We start from the raw sequence: 11646 nt of genomic DNA, 5'->3' as shown, positions 1-11646 counted from the left end.
GCTTTTACAGTGCTCAATGAAAAAAAGGGTTTAAAGAAAAGGAAATTAAATTTATGGTTTTTTTTTTCATTTAAACATTTATATATACAAACATACAAATATTCAGACACTACACATACAATGAATAGACAAACAAAAAATATATACATATATACACTGAAAGGGGTACCAACACTATATCATTATATATTAAAATATATATATACTATATCATACATATATACTATATATATATATATATATATATATATATATATATATATATATATATATATATGATATATACACCCAGCACATCTTCCCATGTGTCACAGCTGATCTACAGGGATTCAGGCAGCGTTCACACAGACTCTACACAAAGGTCAGAGACCATGGTCACATCCACCAACACTGATACACAACTGTGAGTATTGAGAGTAAGTGTACCTATTAAGCCCACGTACCATATAAGCCCACTTGTGACTTCTAAGTCAAAAAAAAAAAAAAAACTGCATCACCATTTTTGCTGGTTCATGGTGTGGTGGAAAATTGCTGTGATTGGTATTCTCCTTGTGTAAGGCAGTCTTTGAAGTGTTGTAGTAAAATCTTGTAGTGATCCTGTTTAACTCCATTAGTGGAGACATTTGTGTACTGACTACAATAAACCTGGGGGCAGAGGAAGGACACTATGATGACCCACGTACAACCTTGTTTACTAATTGATCCAGGCTGTAAATTCCTATAGACCAGGGTAGCCATTCGTTGAGTAACACATCTGTTGGATTGTTTTATGGCCTGGGAAGGCTAGTGCTTGTAGTAATGAAGTAACCAGAGTCATAAAGTGGGGTATAAGAAGGGACTGCAATCTCTGTTCTTGGGGCACCACTCTGAACTGCGATCTGCTGTGCAGTTCTGATTACTGTTCCCTTCTCTGTAGAGAATAAACTTTGGTGCATGCTACCTTGTTCTTTGACTCTCCATTAGCGGAACCAAAAATTTCCAACAATGGTTCTTCCAATGAAGCTGCTTGTTACATAAATTATACTTTTTATTGTAAGCAAATCAGGTTTGTCGATCTTGAGTTAATGAAGCATATGTGTGACATGTGCCTGCTGCTCCCAAAGAAGTTGCAAAAAAACTTGATTGACTTGATTTTGATGCCCTGAAAAAACAATATTTATTCCATATTTCTACTCCTACTTTTGCTAAGTACTCAATTGTTACTAACATTTAAGAGATTAGTGCTTTAAATAAAACATGTGTTAGAATTTTACTAGAATTAGAAATAGTTTTTTCTTTTGAATTCAAAATATGCATTTTAGCATGCTAGCAAACAGTCCACATGCTGCATGCTGTGTTGTAATCTGTGTGTGTTTGTATGTGTATGGTGAAACGAAACAAAATGTAAATGGTCATGTGAAAAATAAAAATTTGGTTAAAAAAAATGAGTTTGATTGACAGGTTGACAGGACTGTTTTTCAAAGGTGATTTCACATGTAGACGGATCAATGATGTTTCCTGAGCAGATTTGACCTCTGACCTCTGTCCTCCTCCACAGATCCAGAAGTCTGCAGAGAAACCCAACCCCAGTTAGGAGCAGAGCGGGGAGGGGGGCATCACCTCAGCACACGGTGGCACAGTGGTTAGCATTGTTGCCTCACAGCAAGAAGGTCCTGGGTTTGAATCCCCGGCCGCCCAGGTCCTTTCTGTGTGGAGTTTGCATGTTCTCCCCGTGTCTGCGTGGGTTTCCCCGGGTGGTCCGGTTTCCCCCACCACTAGGCTGGGTGGGTTAGGTTAGGTTGATCCTCCAGTCAGTGCCCCTGACCAAAGGCACTGGCTCATAATCTGGAGTTGGTCCCCGGGCGCTGCACCGTGGCTGCCCACTGCTCCTCAGGGATGGGTTAAATGCAGAGAAAGAATTTCACTGTACTAGCTGTATGTGACAAATAAAGTACCTTTACCTTTATAAAAAAGTTTAGGCAAATCTGTGAACGGACTTTATACTTGGCAGATCCAGCTGCATGAACATCACCTGATTGTTCAATTCAAATTCTAATTCAAAACAACTTTATTAATCCGACAGGGAATTCATTTTGAGCAGCAGGTTGTCATGGTTTGTATGGCCTACATGGCCCACAATAAATAGACAATTAATGGTAACACTTTATTTTAAGGGGTCCTTGTTCCTGTGTATCTACCTAATTAATTACAGTGTAATTACCTATGTAACCGTATGTAATAACATGTACTTACATTGTAAATACATAGTGTATTTTCGTGTACTTACAGGTCCTTGTTACACTTGTAATAAGAAATGCTTGTGCAAACGAGGCCACTTATTTTTCTTATTACAAGTGTAACAAGGACCTGTAAGTACACCAAAATACACTATGTATTTACAATGTAAGTACATGTTATTATATATGGTTACATAGGTAATTACACTGTAATTAATTAGGTAGATACACAGGAACAAGGACCCCTTAAAATAAAGTGTTACCCAATTAATAAATAATCAGTACAACACACATCAGTCAAAAACAACAACACAAAGTTTGAAATGGGTATAGTATGAAAAATAAAAAATAAAAATAGAAAAATAGAGAGACCCTATGAGGAATTTAAGAGTCTGAGTGCAGAGGGGACGAATGATTTAGAGAAGCGGTTTGTTTTACACATAGGAAGGCCCCGAATTCACCCGCAAGGACATGGCTCAGGGAGGCTAAAATGCTCTCTGCTTTTCTGAGAATTTGCTGGTTGCTGGTTCCCAGCTGTCCTGAAAAATAGACAATAAGGACTGGTTAGTAAAAATGAGGCTGATATCACAGATGTGTGTGTGTGTCTAGTATCTGGACTGTGATCAAGTTTTTCAGATTAGTTGATCTACTGACATGTGAATAAGAGTAAATTGTTGTAGGCTGTTCTGTCTGTTTAGCCTCCCTTTTCCCTTCACTCAAGTGCCTGTCAAATGCCAGTAAATTACCTCTGACTGCCATCTAGTTGCCGATCTTTGGTTGAGGGAGCAAAGTACAAAAGGGAGACTGAGCCCTGTAAGCTCCACCTGTGCGCATCTCCATCACCTCGTCCTTTGTCTCTTCTGAGTTGGTGTGGCGTCTGTGCTGCTGAGTCTCCTTTGTTCCGATTATTTTGGTTTTCTGAGTAAGTTTCTCTCTGGACTATACTGTATTGTAATTACATGTACCATCTTTATGTCGATTAGGTTACTGCAGTCTAAGTTTGTTTTATTGTTATTAGGGGGCAGATGGTTCCCCAGACCTTCAACACCATAAACGATTAGCTCCCTTGGTATAGTGGAACAAGGTATGTGGACCTGTTATCCTTAGGATGTCTGGATTTATTTTATTTTGAGGGATGCCACCCGGGCTTTTTTGATATGCTTTGATCGAGTTGATGATTGTAAACATTAATAAATCTAATAAATGTATTTTTCATTTTCTATTTAATGGGGATGGTTTTGGAATCTGTACTTGGCAATTGTTAATGAAATGTTTCACCCACGTAATTAATCTAATCTTTTTTTTTCTTTCTGTATTTCCTCTTTATAGTTTTTTGCTACGGCAGACAGTAAAACTTATGCCCCCGTTCGAATCTCTCCGCCATCTTTCTTTGAAGCCAAGGGTCCACTGCATGACATGTTACATGGACTCAACGGTCTCAATGAGCAGCTGACACAGCGTCTTCTTTGTGGCGTACTTACTATGTGGATGTGAAAAGCAGCAGCCTCAGCTCTCTCCTTGTCTCGACAGGCCAGGATCAGCCGGGCATGCCAGTTTAAAAAAAAGATTCAGACACATCAAGCTCAACAAAAGCAGCACCGTATTGAATTCAGTGATGCCTGTCAATCAAAAGCCTTTGTATTTAATATTTCTTTACTTGACAACACAAAGGATTAAAAGTGTATAAAATGTAAAATATGACAGGCAAGGACAGCTGGATAAGCCACCAATCCATATCATGGTGCAGGTTACAAAAGCAGGATTTAGAGGAAGAATAATAGAATAAATGTAGGCACAATCACAAATTACAAATCAAATTAACGTTTTTTGATTAGAAACAGACTGCTATTTTTAGTACAGATTAAAATAATATTCTTGGCTCATAAAGATGAAAACTATTTCATGGTTCTTCGTAGGCAATGATAAATACACAAACTAGAGACACTGTAACATCCATACACGTTTATTATTATTGTGTTTTGTTCTTGATAGACTGGGGTCACATTACAGATACAGGTGTACTAACTGCATAGATGATAGCTCATTCACTTTTGTCTTTCAATCAAATATTTTACAATATTTCCTCAAATACTGATAATTTTCCTAAATAGTAGAATAGTAGCTTCTATTTGTTAACTTTATACACATACATACACATGAAATTATGTATTTTTGACATGTATTATTGTAATTATTTTAAGATGCAAACTCGTTTTCTTGTTAGTTCAGACCTGTTGAAGTGTTAGACATGTAGAGACTGATAGGTCTGCTGTTTGTTCAACAGTGAGAAGGTTTCTGTGACAGGAGGAGACTGATTCACTCAACACAGACTCACTGAGGAATCTGGCCAGAGCCTAAACCCAGGATACAGAGGTTTAGTGAAGGTGGTGTTGAAGGTGTAGAGGTGGATCAGTGAGTCAGAGGAGATTCTGTAGAAGGACAGAGAGCCAGCAGGACAGTCCACATACACTGCTACTCTGTCAGAGACAGAGGAGGAGGAGGAGGAGGAGGAGGAGGAGGAGGAGGAGGAGGAGGAGGAGGAGGAGGAGGAGGTGATAGGTGTCGATCTTTGATTGTGCCAGACTCTGTAATCACCATCATAGAAACTCAGACTCCAGGACTGATCGTTCCACCCAAACACACAGTCTCTACTGTCGACTTTCCTTCTGATTCCTCTGTAACTCACTGATATATAAACATTTCCTCTCCACTCAACCTCCCAGTAGCAGCGACCAGTCAGACCAGTTGAACACAGCAGCTGAGGTCGATGGTCAAATCTGTCTGGATGATCAGGATATGACTGACGCTCCTCCACCCATGTCGCCTTCCTGTTGTTGTCAGACAGTTTGATCTCTGTGTTCACTGTGTTTGTGTTGATTGTGAGTTGACAGGAATCTGATGGAGAGAACAAGACACAGCTGCAGTTATTGATCATGTGATCAGTTATTGACAGTTTGATGAAGACTCATGAGGTCAGTGATGTGACAGTGTGAAGATGGTTGAATGTGCTGCTTTGTTTCCATGAATCAAAGTAAAAACAGACTTACACTTCCTCAGACCTGGTGTCAACCATGGGACTCCAGCAGGCTCCACCCTGAAAGGAGGAGGGGGGTCAGAGCAGCACTGTACAGGCTCCCATCCTGATTTCTTTTTCTGTTTTTTTTTCATAATTGTCATACTTAAATGTTTAAGATCAACGGACACATTTTAATATTGGACAAAGAAAATCCAAGCAAATTGTTTTTAAATGATGATTTCATTTATTAAGGGGAAAAAGCTATCCAAACCGACCTGTACCTATGTGAAAAAGTAACTGCCCATCACCCCACTTGTTAAATCATCAACAAATTGTGATAAATCAATTTTTTTTGGAAAGCTGAGTTCAATTTCACTAACCACTCCCAGGCCTGATCACTGCCAGCGCTACTGAATCGAGAAATCGTTCAATGGAACCTATCTGACAAAGTGAAGTAGGCTAAAAGATCTCCAAAAATAGCACATAATGCCGTGATCTCAAGAAATTCAAGAAAAATAAAAAAAAACAAAACCATTGACACCTGTCAGTTGGGAAAGTGTTACACAGCCATTTCTGAAGTTCTGGGATTCCAGCGAACCACGATGAGAGCCTTTATACACTAATGGAGAAACTAGGGTTGGGTGGTATCCAAATACTGTTAAACCTCCTCCATATTTTACGGCAGTATGCGGTAGCCGTGGCCAATTAAAAATCATGTTGTACAGCTCAGACAGAGTCACCAAAATGTCATCCCGAAAGGAAATAGCCTACAAAACACCACACAAGAATACTGAAACAATAACAAACATTACCAACATCAACAACTTTTAATAAAGGTCCAGTGTATAAAATGGGGGGGGGGGGTTTCCCCATTACCTGTCCTTCTCGACAATACTATCGATTATAGGCAAACAGCCCCAAAATATATGTGAAAAAAACAAAAAAAGATATTTGAAATATAATAAATAAATAAAATTAATAGTTGGGGGTGAGGGCATTGCAGGTGATTAGAGTCTTGGATATGTCAAAAGGTAACAACAACATCTATTTCATTGCATTCATTTTTTTATGTGCTGTCAGATTTTAATTTTTGACCCCTTTTGTCACTCTCGAGCAAAAAATGTACATGCAAAAAATCTACAACATCATCATATATCAATATTTTTTTCAACTTTTTTGCTCAGTTTTGCTTAATATCAAGTGTGATCAGGTAAGATAAGATAAGAAATGTTCCAGCTCCTCCTCTATCAGACAGTGTGTGTGGCTACAGCAGCCTCTCCATACCTGAGAGAGTCCAGTCTCCAGTCTGGATCCTCCAGTCCAGCAGACAGCAGCTTCACTCCTGAGGCTCCTGGATGGTTGTAGCTCAGGTCCAGCTTTCTCAGATGGGAGGGGTTGGAGCTCAGATCTGAGGCCAGAGAAGCACACCCTTCCTCTGTGATCAGACATCCTGACAGACTGAACACACAGGGATGATGGAATGAAAAAGTGACTTATTATATATAGATATATGTGACCCGATCCATCAAAATGAGTCACAGTGACCCAAATTTCAAAGTTGAGATTTTGGTATCAATGGAAAGATTAGAAAATAAGCTTTAAAATGACACCCTAGTCAGAGTCATACATTTGATGGTTTTCGAGATGTGGCCATTTGAATTACGATCTCCTACTCTCTTATTCTGTTCTAAAACCTGAGAAAATAGCAGTTAAAGTTTTTGCCAGTGACGCTGGCATCTGTTCCTGTACCACGTGATTACACGCTCCCTATACGGTCCCTTGTTGTCATAGATGCAGCATTCAATGACCCTCGGAAAGCAGGGAATCTCACAATTCAGATGCTTTTTACAGCTCGTTTCTATCATAAACGGTTCAGAAGTTGTCATGTTTTGTTGACATTTTGTAAAACATGTGCAAGCGTGTACGTTCGGGTTAGCATCGATGCTACGTTCGGTTTAGCATCGATGCTACGTTCTGTTAGCATCGATGCTACGCTCTGTTAGCGACGATGCTACTCGGTTTAGCATCTGTTTCTGTATCCGTCCCTTCTCGTCATAGATGCAACATTCAATGACCGTCGGAAAGCGGAGAATCCCGCGATTCAGATGCAGTTTACAGCTCGTCTCTATCATGAACGGTTCAGAAGATATTTCATGTTTTGCACCGAAGCAACGCTCATCTTCAGAGGGTTTAAGTTGCAAGTCAACTTTAATCATCATTTACATGCCTTTTCTCAATTATCTGGACTGTGAAACTTTGGGAGATTGTTTTTGAATGTCATTGCTTTGAAATTAGGGTAAAAAATTTTTTTTGATTTTCTATGGGTTTTCCATGTTATCAGCTGATTATCTAAAAATAGAACGTTGCGACTTCCGACTCATTTTGATGGATCGGGTCACATATATTAATGTAACACAAAAAATGTAAAAATAAATAAATAAATAAATACCTGGTTTATCATATTTCAATTTTAGGCTTAGATCAAAGATAAAATAGAAAATAGGCCAATGGACTGAATTAGATTTTTATATTTAATTGGTTGGGTTTACGTGACAATATCCAGGCAGGCATCTCTTTTTTGATATCATTATTTATACGCCCCCTTCAAGTGGTACCAATCACATGCATTTTGTTACACAGACGCGGTGGTGCTCGTACTATCGCGTTCTACAACTCAAGCGAAATAGCAAAATATGGTGTAACTAGTTGGTTTTTTTTTGGTCTTGTTCTTGGTCTCGGTCTTGAGGTCAACTGGTCTTACGCTCCATCGAGAGCGTCAGCGTCACTCAACGTCAGCGCCGCGGGTTTACTCTGTCCCTTGCCCCGCGTCAATCTCCACCGGGCGCCTGGTGGCAGCGCTGCCTTGCCAGCCGTTCACGGGAGATCCCTAGATCTTGCCGTCACTCTGAGACCCTCTGATCAATAGCTGTTGAACTACGTGCCCCTGGATTACGTAATGTTGATATTGATGTTGATTATCCCATTAAAGGTTTAAACAAGCCTGCTCACTGAACACAAACAAACCCGGAAGTAATTTTCGAGTGCCGAAAAATACGGACAATCATCAATAAAAGACCCACTAAAACACTGAATAAAATTACAAGCTTACCCTGGCTTTAAAGCTGAAGGTGTGCTCGACAAGGATGTTCTCCTCGATTTTATCCATCGTGATCAGATAATCCATCATAATGTCACTTTCGTTGAGTTGAGTTGAGTTGAGTTGAGAGTACTTTATTTATCCCATAGGGCAATTCTGTTTCTACAACTGACCGCCGCAGTTCTAATACTACAGTCATTATCCGTCAGACTGCGCACCCGCTTTGCGCAGGTCTCGTTGCCTGTCAATCAAAAGGCTCGTTCGAGATGAACTGCGCCTCGTCTGGACGGTCGGCGAGAGCAGGCGGCAGCAGCAGGGGGTGGTGACAGAAAGCTGCAGTCAAGTCGGACAGTTTCCAGCCGCCGTCAATACAAATAGGAAGTCACCAAAGTATATATTTCTTATGCTGTACTGCAATTGTCCAATAAATAACCAATATATTTCTCAGGACATAAGTTTGACTCAGTGTGAATATTTTTTTTAAGCAGTATAGGCCTACAACATGAGATTCATATAATCCAGCATTATACAACAACACGTAGTGTTTGCAGTCCTAACTAAGAGCCAATCAGCTCATGATCCGGCGCGTTTCCCATCATGCCCTGAGGCTGCAGGCGGTAGCAGTCGGTGGAGAGCAACTGCGGCGCCTGGCTCTAACTGCGGCCGCCTTGATCTCGTGAGGTTATCGTTGCAGGCGCGTGCATGACGTCAGAGCAAGTCGGGATCAAGTCGGACACAAATCTAACCGGCATGCATTGTGTGCTGATCACCGGCGATCGATTCTGCGCACGCCTGGCTCATCTCGAACGCACTTAAAGTCACGGGGTGACAAGTTTTTCGTCAAAGAGGAGAGACTCTAAGGTGTGACCTGATATATAATGATCCCTGATTGGGCAAAGCTTAAGCTTGCACCCAGCTGGTTCCTGTGGTTCCCTCTCCCCCTAGTGTCAACAAGTAAGCAATACACAAAAAGTGTGTTTTTACTGCCCCAAGTTTAATGAAAATAATAATAAAAGACAGAATGAACTATTTCAAATGTCCTTGTTAATTTAAGCCATCACTGATGGTTGTGGGACGTTTACTTCTGGAGTTATAAAGGAAAATAACAATATAATACAGGCGAAAATAGGTAAATTCATGTTTGGATGGGTTTTGGACACTAAATATTCATCCCCATAAATTAAATTTTCAAATGGAATTTTACTTATGTAACTAGTGTTCCTAAAAGCCATCAAGTGTGTGATTGGCCCCAATAGGTTATCTGTTGGGGGGAAAAAATCTCACTAAAATCTTGCAGTGTGCATTTTAGCCAAATTGGACAATTTTGGACAGGTTTGGCACACTGGAGATCGCCAAGGGACACTGTTTGGAAAAACTCTATAGTGCCTCAGTAGTTTTACATATCAACCTAAAATTTGGTACAAATGTGGACAGGGAGCGTGTGAACCATATATGTAAAATTCTACCTGTTTTATAATTAGGATTTTGATATATCACCTTTTCACCAAAAATTTCAAACTCGTTTTTTTTTTTTTTCCAAAAAAAAAAAAGGGACAAAGGTTTCCTTTCATTTAAAGGTGTACAGAAAAGAAAACTGAATTTGAGCCCACTCTGGATCATAAAATTAATGTGATAACTCATCTTTCAGACGATGTAGGCCAAACTTTGTGCAAAATTCTATTTTTGAGTAAATCCGGGATGAAAGTGTGTATTTTTTTCCCCGCATTGGATAATGCAGGCGCACGGATTATACGTCAGCCTGTACACGATTCACCAGCCACTGCTATTGGATCCGTAATCCGTCATTCAAACGTCTGAGACACGCACACACACACGGAGCTCGGTCTCGCCCCAAGCTTTGAATATCCCGCCCGCTCGATAACGACCAATCAAATTCGTTTTCCTTATTCGGGTAAACTCGTGTTGCAGCTCGTGACAACTCGGCGCGACAAACAGGACAAACGGCCATTTCTGTACACCTTTAAGCCATAAACCATAGTTGTGGGATTAGTACTGTAGTTATAAAGCTTTAATTGCAGTGATACAAAAACAGGCGGAAATTGCAAAAAATGGAACTGCATGAACAACGGCCGCGACAAAAATAGAACTGCTACGGATTGATAGCGCTGCGGCGCGGAGAGCCGCTGCTGGGACGCTGCTGAGACGCGTGGCACTGACGTTCCACGACGCTGATGTTCCTGATGGAAAATCCGGGGTTAGTCTTGACGTGGTCTGTCTTGGTCTTAGTCTTGGTCTGTCTTGGTCTTGGTCTTGTCTTGGTCTTGATACTCTCTGGTCTTAATAAGTGTCTTCGTCTTGGTTCAGGCGGTCTTGACTACAAGTCTAGCGGATATTCCCTCTTTTTCTTTTCAAGCTTTCACTCCCAGCCATGCTCCTATTAGAAATATGGAGTTTTCAGCAATATTGGTATCGGTTTCAAAGGAAATATCAGCAGATTCCTAAAAGAAACTGTTTGAGCCTATCAGAGAGAGGCAGTCACAAAAATCATTCATAGTTTTCATTTACATGACCCATGTAGCTGGAGGGCAAACATCATCATTTTGGGCGGTTGCGATCCGTATCCAGCTCTCCTTTTTCCCCCCCGCCGCTGTATTTCAGTCACTGAAAACAGTCCTGTCTGCAGGATCCCTTGCCTGAAAGTCTAAAAGCTTTCAGTACATCATACAGCTTTCATTTGGGAGGTGAAGGCATCATTATAACATTTGCTCAAGTCGAATGAAACGGTGATATGGAAAATCACTTTCTCATCTGTCACGAACAACATTTGTTTTTAGAAAGATGTTGTTGTTGTTGCGGTGGCGATATAGAGATGTTGTTCAATCAATCAATCAATCAATCAATCAATCAATCAATCAATCAATCAATCAATCAATCAATCAATCAATCAATCAATCAATCAATCAATCAATTTGTTTATTTCGGGCATGTCAATTTAAATCATCATCATCACACTTCATCTTGGTTCAAATAATACAATACACATGGCCGAAAGGGAAAGCGGGAGAAGCAAAAGCTTATGTAGTCCCACCCCTATTACCCACAGAATAAAAATCTTTTCATAATCAGATCTTATCATAATCTTTTTCTTTTGTTTTTTTCTTTTTTACATTTTGATATAGTATTCTTTTACTTATAGTCTACTTGCCAACAATGAGTACCCGGAAATGTTGAGTACCCCAAAGTTTTATGTCAGAAATAGATAGTGTGGGTCCCCAGTATTCAGAAACTGCCGGATGCTAACTTATATATATATTGGGCAATTAGCATAATTGACATAATTAGCATAAATTATCATA

The 11646-nt window shown here is 40.1% G+C and overlaps 2 protein-coding genes across 2 annotated transcripts in view; one reads left to right on the top strand and one right to left on the bottom strand.

Annotated features, from left to right (window-relative positions):
- The window catches only part of arglu1a (arginine and glutamate rich 1a), a 420179-nt gene that overhangs the window by 75835 nt on the left and 332698 nt on the right, over positions 1-11646 (top strand). The window lies entirely within an intron of this gene.
- Positions 4537-11646, bottom strand: part of LOC146964687 (uncharacterized) — a 41805-nt gene continuing 34695 nt past the window's right edge. The window contains exons 3-5 of the mRNA XM_085764161.1: positions 6517-6690; positions 5264-5310; positions 4537-5111 (exon numbers count right to left, since the gene is read on the bottom strand). Coding sequence (XP_085620287.1) covers positions 4537-5111; positions 5264-5310; positions 6517-6690 — 796 coding nt within the window. The remainder of the gene's footprint in view (positions 5112-5263; positions 5311-6516; positions 6691-11646) is intronic.

Source organism: Trachurus japonicus, chromosome 21, assembly GCF_045865225.1.
Source record: "Trachurus japonicus isolate A0001 chromosome 21, Traja_1.0".
In the NCBI taxonomy this organism is placed as follows: domain Eukaryota; kingdom Metazoa; phylum Chordata; class Actinopteri; order Carangiformes; family Carangidae; genus Trachurus; species Trachurus japonicus.
The sequence above is the reverse complement of the archived record's forward strand: the minus strand, read 5'-3'. Positions and strand labels throughout refer to the sequence as shown.